The sequence below is a fragment of the Argiope bruennichi genome, chromosome 4, assembly GCF_947563725.1.
Source record: "Argiope bruennichi chromosome 4, qqArgBrue1.1, whole genome shotgun sequence".
In the NCBI taxonomy this organism is placed as follows: domain Eukaryota; kingdom Metazoa; phylum Arthropoda; class Arachnida; order Araneae; family Araneidae; genus Argiope; species Argiope bruennichi.
This window is the reverse complement of record NC_079154.1, coordinates 68,802,044-68,821,401: the sequence shown is the minus strand read 5'-3', so window position 1 is coordinate 68,821,401 and position 19,358 is coordinate 68,802,044. Positions and strand designations below refer to the sequence as shown.

Sequence of the window (19,358 nt, the reverse complement as noted above, 5' to 3'; positions counted from 1 at the left end):
TGATCTTTTGGAGAATCATGTCTCGAACTAGATATCCGGCATCCAAATCGCTTCTGTGGCATGACAATCTGTGAATCTAAGACTTTGGTTTGAACATAAAATAAAAATAATATTCAATGTGAGGGAAAATTAAAGAGCAAATATATAAGGCTATATAATGACTATTTGTTCGTCATTAATATTAATTGTCTTTCGTTGGATTCTATTTTATTTCGCAGGAAAATGTTTAAAGCGTGTATTTTTAGATGGCATGTATAAATGGATGCTAATAAAATGTATTTTATACTAACAGTAGAACATTCTGAAAGCAATTTCGGCTGTTTCTTCAGATTTAAAAGCTGAAACCTTAATTAATAAATATACACTGGAGTGAGAGTTGCTGTATTTTTTCAATCATTACTTGAAAATGTCTTCTTGATTATTAGAGGAAATTTCGCGCTATAGCTTTTAATGCAGTATGAAATTTTTTAAATGGCAGTTTAAAATCTTCTGAACTGCCATTTTATTTTGCAGATTTCTTCATCAACATTGTGATATTTAAGCATATCACCTTTACATACAAGATGGGACATTTTAAATTGGAGTCTGATTTGAATGTATGATTATCTGTATTAATAATGAAGATGAATGTATATGTTTACTGCTCTGTTGGTCAGATTTTTAGACCTACAGCTAGCAAATGGGAACATACCTATCTTGGAGGATAGGAATATGCACCTCCGAGCGATTTTTTTTAAATAATTAAAATTTAATCTGAATTTTGGTACTTTTTTGTGATAACTTAGAAAATATAATTATAATAAATTTAAAACCGTTTCAAAATTCAAAATATCGTCTTTTTAATGAAGCATTCCAATTCATATGTATTCCAATTTCTCCAAAATTTTGTTAATTAATTAATTATTATTATTATTTTTTTGCTTTGTTTACAGCAATAGATTATGTTGTTACCTAACAATAAATTACATTGAAATTAAAATTCATCGTTTCCATATTCGTTTAATATGTATAATTGCGCAATTTTTTTCCACTGTTGAAAGCTAAAGAAGATAAAATTTGTTTAATACCTATATAGTTTACAAGACGAATAAAAAAAAGTGAAGTTGCAATACTGCATAATTTAGAAAATAGATGAGTTAAACATTCATTTTAATAGTATTATGATATCATGACACTGGTTTCCATTAGAAAGGTTCATGTACCCAATACTAATAGTTTAATGGAATCAAGGATATGAAGTTAACATCTAAAGATTTAATTGAAATTAAATATAACTAATATCCCCTGTGAACCAGATGGTCGCCAAAGACGACTTGTGTGACAAAGAAACATTTGCTATTCCTGATACTCAAATAAAACAAAAATGAACATTTTTAATTTGCATTATTTATATTCCATATCATTAGGGTGGTGTCTCAAAGAATTGTTATAAAGTAGCAAACCTTATTATGTGTAAAATTAAAATGTTAATTTTGCCATTTACCATCTCAATCAGCAGAAATCCTATGCCCTTACTCTCTGATAATACTTGCAAAACATCGAGGGTATATTCTAATGCATAATATAGCGAAAAGAAGCATCATGTTTACATTTTGGACTTCTTTTCTGTGATCGATTTGATTAAAAATTTGATGCTTATTTAGAATTGTGCTATAAAGATCACAGACTTAAATTCTTCTTTATAGTTTAATGCCTTTTTAAGGTATTATGTTGACATACACATTATTAAATAGACTAGTTCATGTGAATGTTGTTATATAAATTGAATTTATGTCAACGAATATGGTTCAAATTTGAAACAATCATTCCTTTCCGTTCACAAAACTGCATGCCAAATTTCATCCACAGCGCTTAATGTTGGAGACGAACTTCTTTTTGACGGATTTCAAACAGAATTTGATAGAAATCAATAATTTTAGTATTCAGAATATATACCAAATTTTATGTCAATAATTTTAATGTTATAACTCAAAAGCCTTTGGGATTTTTGAGTTATCGCACTCATATATCAGCATATTTCAAAGCTTGTTTTTACAAATTCGGCTATTTGGAATTTCATCAAATCGTTTTCATCAAATCATTCAAATCTAAAGCTTGAATCGTTTTTGGATATTAAAATACTTTTTCTATATATATTTCATCTTCATCTTTGATAAAATAAATTCAGTAGCCAAGAAAAACTTTTCAAGAGAAATTTTATTCAAATTATACTTTTTCAAATTCAGTTTCTCTGTTTACTATCTAAGTGTCATAATTAAATTGGGAATTCGATGAACTTAATTCTTGTTATTTTTTACTAGCTGCCTTTGGCGATTATTTGTTTCTTCAGAATTAATGGTTGCTAAAAATTTCAATTGTTTCCTCAGCAAATTATTTTTAAACTTCAATGTATCAAAAGCTTTACATCGTTCTATTAATTATGCTTCACATTTCCTTAATTTTCTGTCTTCATCTTTACGTATCCAATTATATCACAGGAAAAAGCAATAATATTTTTTAATGAAGACACTTCAAATTTTTTTCTATTATTACTTGATTCTAAACTTTAATTTTATTTACAACAAATTATGAAAAAATTATTAAAAGCATGTCTTATGCTAAAACCTACTCAACATCGAAAAAAAAATAGTCTTATATCTTAATCACAACAATGGAAAAAAGGTCAAGATGAAATTGTATTAGTAGCAACAATGCTTACAGTTTGAGTTTCACATCATCGATGAAATACAGGGTGTGCCATAAATTCATGCAGACTTCAAAAAAATCTTAAAAATAATAGTAATGCTGGAAGAAAACTGTGGTGTGTGGGAAATATGTTCAGAGAGGATCCCCCCCCCATTAACAAATAATTCACATAATGACCGATAGTAACGTCAACGCACCTTAACGTCAAACTCAGATTTTTTGAGATGTAAATCAGAAAAAAAAAGAGCACAATAATTAACAAGCGCAGTTTATTTTAAATCAACAGGACCGCTACCACAAGGCATTAAGCAAGTACGGCGTATATCTATTGCCTATTACTATTACAGCTGAGTGTACCATGTCGGCATCGATGCCATCGACGACCCGTTGAATGGCATCTATCAGCTTCTGCCAAGCGGCTGGAGAGCCCCTATAGACACAAGACTATAGTATCCCCACAATCTAAAGTTCGTTGGAGTAAGGTCTGACGAACATGAGAGTCACTTAATCTTGCATCTTCGGCATATCACTTGGTCCTCAATGAAAGAAAGTCTTGATGGAGCGAGCAACGTGAGATTGGGCTCATTTTGCATGAAAGTGACGGCAATTAACGCACGTAGCACAACTTGCTACAAAGCAAGCACAACGTGGTGTCGCAAAAGCGTTAGATACTGTTATGCAGTGACGATACAGATTTTCTGACAGGGTACAAGACACCGCTCGTCAAAATAGAAAGGACCCAGACTGAAAGACACTTTGAAACCACAACAAACAGTCACGCGGAGATTTTAGCAAGGGTTTAATGTCACCCAGATACTTTTTTTCTTTTTGCAAATTCACGTTACCATGTAATGAAAAGTGGGTTTCATCTGTCTACATGATGTTCAGCAACCTTTCTGGGTCATGTTTCATTTCTACAAACGCCCATGTTGCAAAGGCATGTTTTACATCGAGATCTGCAGTAATTGGTGAAGTGCCTGTGTCTTATACAGATGCAGTTTCAAGATTCCGTGCTGCATGCATCAGATCAACGTTTCCGGAATCCACGTTACTCTCAGCTTCATGCACACTGATATTCCTCGTTGATGTGTCGGTTGCGAAATTTCCCATGACATTTTGTACAACAAAGTCGCGGATGTTCTGCCATTTCGGGATTTTTCTCCAAACTCACAATTTGCTCAAAACGGCGTACTAAATTCAGTATCCCTTGAAATAGGGCCTCTATCCACCTTGCTTCCTTTTACCGAAAGGAACTTTCGCAATGCTTTAGTCGTGGATTCAACAATTCTTACCGAAACTAATCACTAATTAAACTACTAATCACTAATTCTAGTTCCTGTAACTGTAACATGTTGCTGGCACTGAATGACGGATCCATTCCCAGTCTTGTGACTTATAGTCAATCTGATTTGCATAAACCGTCTCGGTTTGACGTATGAGTGCCATCTATTGGTCATTTTTTGAATCATTTTAATGGGGGAAATCCAAAGACTTTTTGAACATATTCCCACAAACTGCATTTTTTTCCCAGCATTACTTTTTTTATTAAGGTTTTATGAAGTTTGCACAAATTTATGACACACCTTGTATGCTTTTAAAAAATCCCCATAAAATAGTTAAAAAAATTAATTAAAAATAAAAAAAACTGACATCATTGAAATTTTTTTTTAATTTTAAATTGTTATAAAAATTATTTTTCTACTGTAATATTTTTGAAAATTATTGCAAAAAGGTGCCGAAATTTTGCTTACTTTTTAATGAATTAAAATTCCAAAAATCTCTCAGAGTTGTATATTTCCACCCTCCAAAATATAAAATATATGTATACTACATTTGATAGCTGTAAGTCACATGTAGGTTTACATGTAATTCCATTGAGGGGGGGGGGAGTCACCACGAGTACGTGAATGAGAAGTCGTTGTAGAAGTAAACAGGATATATCTCTATATTTCGGCTATTCTACCCAGATAGGTACAGTAATTATATGAGATTAGATTACTTCAACACCGATAATATATTTCCTTTGGATGGTGTTGATTCGTAGCAGTGAGGACTCCACCCTTAATGTTTAATTACTGTCATGACGAAGGTAATTCAGTTAACTCCGGATGCTTAGGCAGGGGAGAGGCTTGATATTTGTTAATATGCGAGGACTGTTAAAAAGTATCCAATCTTGAATTTTTCTGCTCATGGTAATGATGCTCTAAAGCAGTGGAAGAAGACGATTTCATGCGATTGCTTGAATTTTTTTCTCCGTATTCGAGTATATCAGTCACTGTCTGCTAGCCGCTGAGTAAGGTGCTATCATAAGTGTTCGTCAGATTTTTTATTTATCTCAAAATGACTGAACGAGTTGAGCAAAGATATTGCATCAAATTTTGTCATAAGCTTGGTGATTCTCAAAGCGAAACAATTCGTAAGATTCACCGAATGTTTAGAGATGTTGCTATGAGGCTAAAACAAGTGAAGGAATGGTTTAACTGATTGAAAAATGGCCGCCCATCGGTGGAGACGATTACGAATGCATCACGAATACACATCAGAAGGATAAAAGAGTACTATCAACAAATTCTATGCCGACTCAGAGATGCATTTCGACGCAAAGGACCAGATTTCTGAACGATGGAAAATTAGTATTTGCATCATGACAATGCTTTGACTTATTCGTTACACCTTATTCTGACTTTCTTGGCAAAGCACGAAATTCCAGTAGTCTCCCAATCACCCTGCTCTCCAGATATAGCCCCTTGTGATTTCTGGTTGTTTCGAAAATTGAAGATGCCTGTGATAGGATCCTGTTTTGAGAGTAGAGAACAGAAAAGCAGAACGCAGCAAGATAGGAGGAGATTTGATGGATGGGATTTGGTGTGGAGATGAACACCATACCGAAAGAAAGCCTTCCATAAGTCTTTTCGGCTGTGGAAGGATCGGTGGGTTAAGTGTGTAAAGGCGCAAGGGGTATACTTTGAAGGTCCCAGTTTCGCTACGTGAGTAATATATTTTGCTCGGCCAAAGGTCGGATACTTTTTAGACAGCCCTTGTATATTGCTTCGTCGAAAAAAAGATAAAAGATATAGATTGAATTTTTTTTAGTGTTTATTTCGAAGATTTTCTTCCAAAAAGAGACGACAACATTGATTTTCTTTTTTTGAAATAAATAACATGTTTCAGAAAACTAAAATAAATTTTCTATTTGATTTTTTTATCGCATCGTTGATAGTATCCTCATATTTTCCAATCAAATTTCTAGTAGAAAATTTAACTGTTTGACTAAATTTGCATATTATTATGGTACTTTCTAAATACCCAAATTTTTAACAAGAAGATATTGCCTTTTAAAAATCAAAAAATTAGATTTTAGGTTTTATACAGAATTTTCTTATATTGTCATTGTATATTAAAACATAAACGACCTATTATATTAATTTTAAATAAATAAAAATTGACGAATATTTTAATTGTACATTAAAGTGTTGTATTCTTTTCGTAGACTCCTCTTCACTTGGCAGTGATGTTAGGTAACTCTGAGATAGTTGAGCTGCTCTTGAAGTGTGGTTCTTCGATCACTCTGAGGGACAGAAATGGCAACTCAGCGGTCCACTTGGCAGTAAAATCATCTGCTAACAAAAATGTACTGGACCTTATTCTCTCGCATCCAGACACCAAAGCTATCCAAGATTCACTGGATCACGAAGGTTAGTCTCCGTTCATTGGTATTTGTAGTACAGCACTTAGGGTTACAAAACTATGGACACCGACACCAATTGGTGGCTCGTGTATGGGAATAATTAGAAAGCACTTATTTGTGGTATTCTTTAGTATTAATAAATAAAAAACAAGTTTATTTTTGCATCTCGATTTGGTACATTATCTAGAAAAACAAAATAAATTTTTTTGAAGATATACAATATGAATTAATGGCTGGCTTCACACTGCGCCTGGGATGGGGTATTGAGCATAGAACCGGTTCTGAAACCAAGGACTTATGTAGCTACCAAGCCACATAAGTCTGCCCGAGCGTAAAATGAAAAGGTTCAGTAAGCATTGCGTTATTTTAAATTAAAAACTAAGTTAAATACAATTATAAAGTGACAAACCATTTCCGAAATAAGCATTCAAAAAATTAACTGTTTTTAAAAAAGGATTACAGAAAAAATTATAATTCTAACCTTTTTTTAAGGTTATTCGTTATTTATGTAAGTAATCTTTTGTACTGTAATAGAAAATAAAATGAAATGATGAATAGAAATAGCCTTTTCTAATAAACTAAACATTTAAGCGCAGTTTATGGTATTGAATTGAAACCGATCAAGGATTTTGATTCGTTACTGGAAGCCTGTAACCATTTGCATCTCGTACTGAAAATTTTACTTTTGTGTTTGGTTTCATCCGAATTGCATTGAATCATGCCGTTTTGTAATTATTATATTTTAAAATTTATTTTCCTTATCGGTAGATCCTTATAAAAAACAAATAGAATCTTATTAGAATGTAATATTAAATATTAAAAGTTCTTTGAATTAAGTTTTCCTTACTTAAGCTAAGTACACGGATGAGCGGAATGAAGACACATACTTTTTGGAGTATATACTGTATTACATACTAATGTATGTATACTTATTTATTAACTAATTAAAACCCAAAGTTTACTCAAAGTTACAATCACAGTCACTGAATCATGTACCAAATTTCTTATATTTTAGTCATTATTGTTTTAAGCTATACTGTTTACATGCAAAGAGTTTTTGAGTTTTCTTGCTCACATACAGAAATAATTCCAAACATGCTTCTGTCGGACTCGGAGAGGTGTGGATTGTAAAGTTCGTCAAAATCTCTGAGTTCAAAAAAATAAATAAATAATTGATGATTATAGTACCTTTTATTTGTATGCTTCGAGTATGAGAAAGTTAAAGCGAGTATAAATAATAATAGCATGAAAAATATGAGTAATGAAATAATACAGGGTGCTCATTAATTATTGTCGGGGTTTCCGTACCTCGTAACTTTCGAATAAAAAATATTACGCAAAAACCGATTACGTATTCGTAAATTACAACTCAAAGAATTTTATTAATGATATTAAAGTGTAAAGCTTGCTCAATTTGCACTTTGTAGGCATTCAGCTGAAGGCGATTATGTATTCGTAAATTACAACTCAAAGAATTTTACGTGGCAACAATGCGATCTTAGAGCATTTGCAGTCTGGGTAATTAGCCACGAAGGGCAGCCATGTGTAAATTCATTAGTCTTTTTAATATCATTAATAAAATTCTTTGATTTGTAATTTACGAATACGTAATCGTCTTCAGCTGAATACCTACAAAGTGAAATATTGTGCAAGCTTTACACTTTAATATCATTAATAAAATTCTTTGAGTTGTCATTTACGAATACGTAATCGGTTTTTGCGTAATATTTTTTATTCGAAAGTTAGGAGGTGCAGAAACCCCGACAATAATTAATGAACACCCTGTATTATTAAATACATGAAGTTATCCCCCACTTTTTTTTTAAACATAACTGAATGTTATGGTAAAAACATTGCATAACTTTTTACTTAGATTCCTAAAAGAAGTTTATGATAGTATTATATAGAAATATGCGCAATTCTATTTCATATTTCAACAACAATTTACTAATGTCATCGATTGCGGTAGCATTATCAGTTACGAGGCAGAATTGCACCATATTAAATGTAATTGAAGAAACATTTCAGCTGCCGCTTTCGCCGAAGATGATCTCGCAAAGAACCGTGATAACATGATAAATGCGGTTATTTTGTTTACTTAAACGCAATTCCTTATTGCAAGGTGCATCGTTACAATTCGCCTGAACGCTCGTTATCACTGATTTGGTAATTTTCGTATATTTTTAATTTAATTCATGTATACAGAAATGCATATTTAACTTAATATTATGAACACATTACAAATACATTTTAAATATTTTAAATTTTCATTTCACTAAAAGATACCGAGTGGCCTTAAAATAACTTTTCCATATTTCGAATTAATTGCTCCTAAAACTAATGAAAGAAATGAAACCAAATTTCATATGCGAGTAGTATAGAAGTGTGGAAGGCGTGGAGAGAAGAATTCAATAAAAAAATTTGAAACAAAAGTCGCTTCATGTAGAAAAGGGTGAATAATTTTTATGAAAACGTGAAATTTTTTATTAATATTCGAATGATAAAATAGGCACATACAGAAATAAATACTGTACAAAATGAATAAAGGGTTAATATTCAGTGTGAAAGTTTATTGAAGGAATGCCATTTCGAGTGATATCTTTGTTATGTTAAATTTTGATATAAACCTGGTATCATTTCAAAATGGAATATTAACCCTTTCTAAGGCCGTGGGAAGTATGCTTCCCACCAAATTTATCAATATTTGTATGAGGTATGGCATAAGTTCTGACAAATTTTTTTAGAAAGACAAAAACTTAGATGCTTCAGTTCTTTATCTCACACAAAATGATGTGTCTTGGTTTGTCACTTAATTATTAATTAACCAAATTAATTATTTAATCAAATTAAATTTATCTAATAAGCTAAATGAATCCCTTTTCTTATTCTAATTTCAAGCCTAAAAATATTTTAACATAATATGACTAGAAAAAAATGGCCCTTTAAAGGGTTAATATAACTAAAGCGTTCTATGTTTAGCTTCGTCATATAATGAAGAAAATTGAGTATGTATTTGAGACATCTTCTCCTTGATTAATTTAATAAAAACATGCAGTTTATTGCAAAAAAAAAAAAAAACACTTCTTAATTTGAGTTTTTGCAGTATTCAAATACAATAAATAGACTGACCAACAAACAAGCAAACAATGATGGATTTAATTCGAAATTTGAATCATATTAATAATTTCACTTATATTATGAGCGATATTCCCAAATATTATATTAGTCTCGTCATAATCTTTTGCCTTTTTTATTCAGGTTACAGCGCTCTTCATTATGCAGTCTTTAAAAATAACAGAACAGCTGTTCGATGTCTTCATACGGTTGGAGCGGAAATGAACGTCATTGTAAGTATTTTGATTTCAATAAGAGTGCAATAAATATTAGAATAGTTGCCATAAATAACCTAAATGCGATGTCAGCTGAATTAATGCGTGTAGAATAAAAAGTTCTGAGGTAACAATTAGTCATGTTTGTGAGGGTTTCTCCTAGCTTCACTCATTTCCTTATGTTGTGAAATGCATTCTGCCGAGGTTAGTTTTTGTTTCCTACTTGCGTCATGGGTGGGTTTACTAATAATTATCTTAGGACGCCGCAATAAAGGATCCCTTGTGCATCAGAATTGTTTGTCTTTCATCAGCTTAGAGAGTAATGCTTTAAATGCAATTATTCTGAAGATGATGACGGTGTATATATTAAGTATAGAATTGCAGGAATTTGAGGTTGCTGTGACCTGGTGGTAAGGTCTTAGCTTCGTAATTGGAGGGTTTCAGGCTAGAGATCCGATTCCATCGAAGAACCGTCGTGTAAGCGGGTCTGGTGCACGTTAAATCCGTTGGGGCCAGATATCCTCTTGGTGGTATGGTGAAGAAACTTGGGGAAGGTGTTCCACCACAGGTGTCGTCCTCGTTATGTGACCACGGTTCAAAATTACGAGATCAATCTCAAAATAGCCCTAGTTTTACTTTAAAAAAAACAACGGGATGTTAATATAACTGAACAGCAAGAATTTGAATGACGAAATTTCGAAAACAACGTTGGTGATTGTTATTCTCTGATGCTCAGAATAATGTATATTAAAAAAGGGTGTCCCAAATGTATTCATCACTTTGTGCCGATTCTCATAACCATTAATATCTGTTCTAGAATTTGAAGCTATATGAAGTGATTTTTCCCTTAAGTTCTTACAAACTCCTTAATAAAATATTTCATCCTTTTTCTTATCTAAAAATCTATAACCTTGGACAAATCCATAAACGTCATGTATGTTGAGATTTTATTTTTAAAGCCCTGCACATGATCAAAATTATGCGCTTTGTAATATAATTAAGAAAACTGAATACGCATTTTGGACACTTTTTTTTTTTTTTTTTTTTTTTTTTTTTTACAAATTTACAGAATTATCAAAATTTAGAGATAGTTACAATTTTTTAACATATCACATACCAAATTGCATTAATCTAGTCATTGCGTTTTTGAATTATAGAGTTTACAAGCATGCAAATATACAGCTTGTAATGTCTTGATCTTGACCGATCAAATCAGAGGATAGCGTAACAAACAATTCTTTTATTTACAGCCTTATATATGCACACAAAAAATAACGTTCTCATCTAGGCTAATATCATTTACAAAATACGCACAACAGTTGGAAGTTAATCATTAAATAGTTTCTTAGTAATCATCAATTCGGAGAATAAACACACACACACATAAAAAAAGAAAAAAAAACGCTAACAGACTGTTAACTTATACGGCTACTCCAGGGGTAGCTCCAGAGATCCAATGATCTTTATAGGGTGTATCTGAACACAGAAAACCGCATCACACGCAGCTTCTCAGAAAATCAGGAACACCTTTGAACACTCACGCCTTTTCCACTCCACCTTAAACGGCTCTCACTGCTCTTCTCTTTTCTCAAAACAAAAATCCCGCATTTTATTTCCATCAAATCTCCGCTTCTGATTTTCTCCGTGATGCACTTGAGTTCCTTACCCAATAGCTGCTCAGCAATGCTTCCTCAATGGTCTCCAGTCGATCTTGGGATGTCTGTTCATCATCAATCTTAGCAGCTGACTCTTCCTGATCACATATTAATTATATTCAATTCCCCGCTAATACCGGTTAAAGTCCACCACTTTATGACAACAGTTCTGGTGATAAATTGTTCCACAGAGATGTGAAGGTTTATCATATGGATTTTTTGACATTCTTCTCCCTTGAAGATATGACGGATCTCTTTGAAATGACGAAACACATATATGTTGTTCTTTGTCTGGATACAACAAATGACCAGACGCAATGACTCCACTGTCGAAGAGGATCCACATATGGCGGTCCGTAGACAACGATACATGAGAAAACGCATGGCGTCACATCTGGCTGGATTTCCAATTATCATGTGAGGGAAACAGGGAAACATTACAAGACCTACAGATGGCCATCTCACTAACGCGTGATTTGGTTCAAAATTTGATAAGGGCCTATGCTTTAAATATCGAAAATTTGTATCAAATTTTATAGTTTTCATTTTATAATTATTATACTCACTTGTATTCGGACAACTGAAAAATAAACCTCATGTGAATGAAATTCGATATAAATTTTATAGAATTTCATCCGTCTTCCTCAGAGCATTTTAAAATCGCTTTCAAAAGAGGATAGGTAGATATTATTTCAAATAAAAGTTTTTTTCGGACACGGGAAAGCTGAAACGTAGATATTCATCAAAATGTCGAGTTCGAATTTTTTTAAACAGTTTCAGTACTTCTTATTTGAAAAAGTAAAAGGTATGTATTTGATCAGTCAGAACTCAAGAAAAGCGGACTAGTATGGCCATAATATGAGCTGAACACATAATTCCAGCTAATCTTGTCTTCGACACATTAGATCAAAGATTTGGAAGAGTATAAACATGCAAAATCTATTTCTCACAACAAAAATATATATGTTATATGTAATTAACTTTTACTGGAAGTGTAATAGTGAACATAATCTTGAAATATTGGTGATAATTTAAGCTATCCGACTAGGTTGTAAAGATGCTTTTTCCAGAAAATTCTTTTTATGATCTGAAAACAAAGTCCAAACTTCGTAGGTTCTAAAACAGACTTTGTTTTTAATACATCTAAGATAGAAGAATAGATAAAGTAGTTTCAATAATACACAATAAATAAATGTGAAATCGGAAACAATGGCATTTTAAACCGAAAATGAGTGATTTATTTTATTTTTGTCGTGAAATTCTCCAAAATAGTATTTCAAATGTTTATATTAACTCTCTACCTATTCAACCGTGGGTTGATTATTTTTGGACATTTCTGTTAAAAAGGCGTGAAAACTCCATTTGTTACCAGCGCATATGATGAACTAATTTATAAGTAGAGTATATAAACGCATTTTCTGAAGAATGAATATTCCAATGTGATTGATTCACGGAAAACATGAAATCTCAAAATCAGCTCAATAAAATTTCATGAAATTTGGTATGCATGTATCCAAAACCTTTAAGGGTATGATAGACCGCGGATTTTAACTTCATTTAGACATGTTTCAGATATACTCTAAATTCAAAAATAAACAAATTTTGGCAAAAAAAAAAAAAAAAAAAAAAAAAAAACATTAACGGCAACTACAAATGTTCATAAATTTTTTATTTAAAAAAATTTTTTATCTTGTGGTCTGTTACATTTTATGTAGCTTGAGCAATATATAGGTGAAATAAAAATTAAATATTCTCATTTTTTTTTATAATTTTGTCAGTTTTTTCTAATATTGAAAAAACCCCGGGGGGGGCACCTCGAAATGAGCATGAGATGCTTCCGGCATGGTGGTTGGATCTCGCCACCCTGGAGGGTACCCTAATAGGTGGGGGATCTGACTCCTCCCATCGATGACGGGACGTACTTCCTTCGGGGAGGGTTGTACCGTGGCCGGTGACGGCCCTTAGGACTCAACCACAGTTCCCGCCAATGTTGCTGTTGCGGCGGTCCGGTCATTCAGTTTTATGGTTTAAATCCGTGTGCCTTCGTGGCGGGTCGGAGAGTTAGATGGTTGACTTTTCTAACATTGAACACTTTGCTGAATTTTCATTAAATAAGCTGTTTTTTTTTAAACTAAAGGTAATGAGTGTATTTTTTTTCTTCTAATAGTGACGTTTCACGTCTGTTTTAGCTATTTGGTACAATAAAAGATGTTTATGTATCATTTTTTTTAATTTCGTCTCGGAATCTAGTCAGGTATCTTAAAAGAATTTTCTCTCTCTCTCTTTTTTTGTGTGTCTTGTAATAAAGTGCGAATGAATTATTATATTTTGTCCGTGTGAGCCTGGTTGCTCTTCCACCGACCTTGTCTTCTGGACAAGGACATTTTAATTTTATATATTTATAACATTTTTATACATTTACTGATAATTATATTGTTCCTTCTATTCTTTTTGAATTTAGGATGGGAAAAGTGGTAGATCCCCTCTCATTCATGCTATCCTGAACCAGAACGAGGATATGGTCCGGCTCCTTCTGGAATGCAACGCGAACGCAGACATTGCCGACTACTCTGGAAGGACAGCATTCGAATTAGCTTTGCATGCATCAACAAAAAACATCGTCCGGATTCTCGAAGGTCGTTTGTTTACAGACGACCTCGCTAAAACTCTGGAAGACGACAGCCCGAAAGCCTCTAAAAAGACTGCAGGACGTTCGAAAAGGGGTAGCAAAAGCAAGAAAACTGAGGATCTGAGGACGAACTGAATCATATTATTATAAAAGCTATAAATCATGAATTGTTCTATAACCGAGATTAAATGAATTTGTGTTCTTAAAAGCATTCGTTTGTGCAAGTCTAGCATTGGGGCATTTTCCGGATGATATTTCTAGTCATCAGTAGTAGGGTTTCGAAAATTCAAATTAAGTTTTGTAATAGATCGTTGAATAAGAGTGGTGTATGAGTTCATGGACTAAGAAGAATATACAAGAAGTTCTCGGAATGGAAAAATATTGTTGGATGAATTAAGTTCCAGACATTAGATTCGAAACAAGTGATCAGAGAAATGTGCTGCCTTGAAACTTAGAAGTCTAAATGAGAACAACTTGATACAATCTTCCGTCCTTTATAATTCTACAAACATTTCTTTGGACCCAAAATCTCACTGATATTTTGTACACAGAGAAAAAAGAAAATGGTGTTCATTTCCTGAGTCAGATTCCAAATAACTATCTGTTGTGAATTAAAATGTCATTTTTTTTTCCTTGGTAAAATACTTATTAATTAATACAAGAATACCAAAAGTTTGATAAATCCTCTTACGCCGTTATAAGACGAGGTGTCCAGAAAAATCGATTTAATTCATTCTTAAAACTTCATTTAATTCGTATAGATATCCTGTTTATGAAAATACACGTTTCTTCTTACTGGACATGCAAATAATACAATTTCTATTGTGAATGAAGCAGCCAAAGCTAAATATAAACTATCATCTCAATAATATTTTTATATCAAAATCGGAAATTCTTTTTTATAAAATTGTTATTAAAAGACAAAAATAATCCAACATTTTTTTAAAGAATTTCTCAACTTCTATAAATCTTATTTTAAAGAATTATTTGTAACATCTTTTTTATTAATTAAACAAATTTGTAATATAAATATCTGATCAAATTCATGCAAAATGATCTACTTATTAATTTTTTTAAAAATAATCGTGAATTCTATGTTTTTATTTTTCTTCTTTTATAGTTTTCCGGAATTAAGTTATTCGGATAAATAGAAGGCAGTAGTTTCAATTGCAGTTAAAAGATAGAAGAATTATACGCGGTTAGCTAGCTTTTAATTCAGAAGAGGAAACTTGCTAATTATTGTTAATTCATTATAACGGACTTGATCCGATATAGAGTCTGAAAAGTATCTTGGACAATGGTTTTTGCTTTTGATGACAGATTATTAACAATATATATGAGACAGATCAATCGATAGATTTAGAATGGTTTCTTTTAATAATATGAACGATGATAGGCAATGGTTCCCATCACCAACAGGGTCATGGATTGCGAGTGGAATATAAATTAAAAAGTTCTATTTATGTAAATTATATTTTACTCGTTTTATTCGCCGAATCATCTTATACTTTGTTTATTCATCGAAAGAAACCGTCAACTATTTCCGCCCATATAACTTCTGTACGGTTTTGAAATTTAGAGGGGGGGGGGAGGAAGAAATTGAAGCATTAACTAATGTTAAATAAATTAAGTCATTTTTTAAATTTAAAATAACTGTTTAGCAAATTTTAAATAAAATTTTAAAAGCAAGAGATTTATTAATGATTTTTGCTTAAAAACATTGATGAATCTGGTGCAGCAAAGAATTGCAACAATATCTGTATCCCTATATTGCTTTGCATGAGAAAGCCAAAGTTTTAGAAGCATCGGTTTGAGAAAATCATAAAATAATAATTAAAAAAAGGTTTGTTAGTTTTATCTGTTTTACATTCACGAGTTATTAGTGATAGGATAATGATGTAACGGTGTTAATGGAAAAAAAAAACTAATTAAAAGAAATTTTCAAAAACAATTATTGTATAATTTATTGCTTATTACTTGATTTCTATTATTTGATGTACTATCATCGCAATTTAATAGCTGTTATATGAGTAAAATGTATCTTATCTTGATAAGAATTATGTTTAAGATCACTTATTTTTTTTTAATGTTTTATTTTTTCTCTCTGTTTTGGAATCGTTATTGAGAAACGATACTGAAAATATGGATAATTTATGAACTTGATTATTTATTTCATTCATCTTGTTTCATTCAACTAAAAACTCATTCTGGCGCTTTTTTTTATAATGCTAACTAGTTTAATTCTGACTCTTAAATATTTCCATCGTGCACTCAGAAGTGCTAAAGTTAATCAAATTCGGCCTTTTTCCTTTATTCTAAAGTGAAAGCAGGCTGAAATGTTAAAATATGAGTTATAAAATTAGTTATTTATTTTCCTTTTACTTAATTATGTATTCTATCAAATTCGCAGACCATTTAAATCGGCCAATTTAATGAACTGTAGAAATGAAATAAATTACTGAAATTTTGATGAAGATGTAGATTAACATTGATTGTAAATTTTTAAATAACATCAGACGATAAATGTTGGTAATATAACTCGTGTGACAATAAAGCGAAATGAAGACTTGTTTAATATTAAATGAGACATTCAATTCAAATGAAGGGAAAAATAACTTTCCAGAATGCAAAATATACTGTATAAATAATAATTCAGTTATGAATGTAAAAAAACGAATACCATTGGGGTATATCAAATTATTAAAGGTTACTAAAAGTTAATTCTACGTTTTGAAATTTTCTTGTTAATTATTCTATTTTTTATTTTGATTAATTACTTGAATTTGATTCTGTTCAAATTTAAAGGCGTGATAACACTTAGAGTAGAAATGTGATATTTTAAATTCCGAATTCTACAACTAATAGGTGTAAAAAAATTTTTTTTCGTCTGGGGATATAACAATATTTATAATGTTGAAGCAGATAGCTCTAATCTGAGATTAATTCAAGGTTTCATATAAAAATAGCATTAAAAATATGACATTCAGTCTTATTAAACAAATTTAAGAAAGACTATTTTTATTCTGACCAGCAAACTGCCATGAAAAGTATTGTCAAATGTACTCTGCTGCCACAGTTATCTATAATTATTTATTAATAAATTTTTTTAGTACTGGAATGTATGAAAATTGCTATAGAATTTAATAAACCGTTAAGTAATTTTAATAGAGTATGATTACAGTAATTAATGAAGCTTTAAAAATTCTTATTTGAAACATTTTAATTTTAAACATTTTTCGTATAATTAAACCTGTATTTGCCGTAACCCATGTAGTTCGTATTTTTTATATAATTGTTAGGCTGAGAACAGAGAGCTACTTAAATTGTTTATCAGTTAGAAATGTTAGCAATTTTTAATTAGATGTATGTAGAAATATATTTATTTTTAAAGATGTTTATTGTTAAATTAAAATTTCATTCTTTGAGTTGTTTTTCCTGTAAACCTTCTTTATAAAGTACAAATATAAACATATGAATATAAAATTTAATCACAGTTGTTAAGATCCTGTCATGACGATCTGGAAGCATTTCTTTTTCATTGCAAAAAGAAATAGAAAAAAAAAAAAAAAAAGCTTATGAGCTGTTTCGATGCTTAGTGCAATAAATCTTTATTCATTTATTCGAAATATAACAGTACCTATACAAATGTCATCCAATGGATTCCAATGTTTATTTATAAACTGAATATGTAAGATTATGGATGGCTGTTTTGTTATTTTAATCTTTTATTGAATTATGCATACACTGTTGTCAGAAGTTCCTAATTTTGAAAGAAAAAAAAACTGTATCGAATCCTTATTTTCTTTCTTTCTTTATTAAATTATTCATAATAAGTTTTATATTTACTTCATTTGGAATTTCATGAGTTGTTAAATAAAGTGTTATTTATTTAAGCTTCGATAGAGTTTTGTTTTTTTCGATGCCTTATTATTTTTTCTTCTTCAAATTTTGGGTCATTTTTCTGTTTTAAAACTATACAAAATGGTGTAGTATCAATTCTATTCCAATAAAAAATTTGCATCAATTATAGATTATTTATTAAAATATTCGGGTCTTTTTTCAAAAATAAATATAAGTAATTATGTATTTATTAAAAAATTTTCAAACCTTGAAACCTCGCAATTTTTCTTCTTTTTTTGTGACAGAAACACGTTTATTTCTGGGCCATTTGCAGCAATTAATGCATTAATGCACCAAAAATTAAATAAGTTTCAAATTTTGAAAGTGCTTGAAATACCTGATTTGATACTATTTTGATGATAGACGAACCAACTAAACTCAAGTACCAAAATTAAAGATTTTAGATAAATAAAAGTGATAATTAAAAAAAAAAAATGTCGTTGAAAAATATTTTTTGCGATATTTCTCTTTTTTTTTTTACAGTACTGATAAATTCTACAATTAGGTCTATTGATTTATTTCTTTCATTAACTGATACTTCCCCCTTCTCTTCAGAATGTCCTACTATACAAGCAACACTTGTCCAATTTTGGCCTGCTCAATCCATATCTGGAAGTTTATTGCAAAATCGTAATGAATAAAAAGAATTCGAATTTTCCAGAATAAAATTCTGAACATTGATAAAAAGGAAAATTACTTCCAGAAAGCTTTTGTATCTTTGCTTAAAACCGCTTAAGCTAAGCTTAAGCTAAATTTCCTATCAGAGGAATCGTTTTAAGGTTAAGGAAAAGTACATTGGCCCTGAAACCAAACGGATATTTGATGAAATAGAGAAAACGATTTGAATTTCAGGATAATAATGTAATCTACTGTTAGAAGAAAGACAGCAAAACATATTTTCTAAAAGTTTCAAAAATTCACAAACTATTAAACTGCTATCATTAAAAAGAATTTTTAAAATTTTAAAACTGTGTGAAATTTATTTTTGTGCAACAATATTGTCGAGAGTTACCCCGGAAAACAGCAACATTCAGTTTAATTTTTAATTAATCAAAATTCTAATTAAAATTTTGAAAAAACTTACAGTGAGCTCTTTTTTATCTTCCAAGGTACTTGCCAAATTTAGTAGTTATAAGTCAAACGATCTTGCCTGTAAAGCGCAAACACGCTCACATATTCATTTTTATTATTAGTGGAGATGATCTGTTCTGTTGCCTATTATTTCAGAAATCTTCATTTAGATGAAAAGAACTTGGTGAAAATTCTAAAATAATTCCTTTATAATTGTACTAGCATTAATAAACTTCTCGGTACCTTATAGATAGATATTCATATATAAGAGCCATTGTTCAGAATTATAGGTCAAATAACATAAGTCAAGAAAAAATATCCAAAAAGAAAAGGAGATAGATAGCGCTGTTATAGCTTTACTTTGAAAACAGAGTTCCGTGGACTTTATAAAATTAATTCAG

The 19,358-nt window shown here is 31.0% G+C and overlaps 1 protein-coding gene across 2 annotated transcripts in view; it reads left to right on the top strand.

Annotated features, from left to right (window-relative positions):
- The window catches only part of LOC129966057 (B-cell lymphoma 3 protein-like), a 28,962-nt gene extending 13,381 nt beyond the window's left edge, over window positions 1–15,581 (top strand). For both annotated transcript variants that reach the window (XM_056080419.1, XM_056080418.1), the window contains exons 4-6: window positions 6,176–6,380; window positions 9,632–9,720; window positions 13,819–15,581. In XM_056080419.1, the coding sequence (XP_055936394.1) occupies window positions 6,176–6,380; window positions 9,632–9,720; window positions 13,819–14,121 (597 nt within the window). In that variant the 3' untranslated portion in view covers window positions 14,122–15,581. The remainder of the gene's footprint in view (window positions 1–6,175; window positions 6,381–9,631; window positions 9,721–13,818) is intronic.
- The last annotated feature ends 3,777 nt before the right edge of the window (window positions 15,582–19,358 follow it).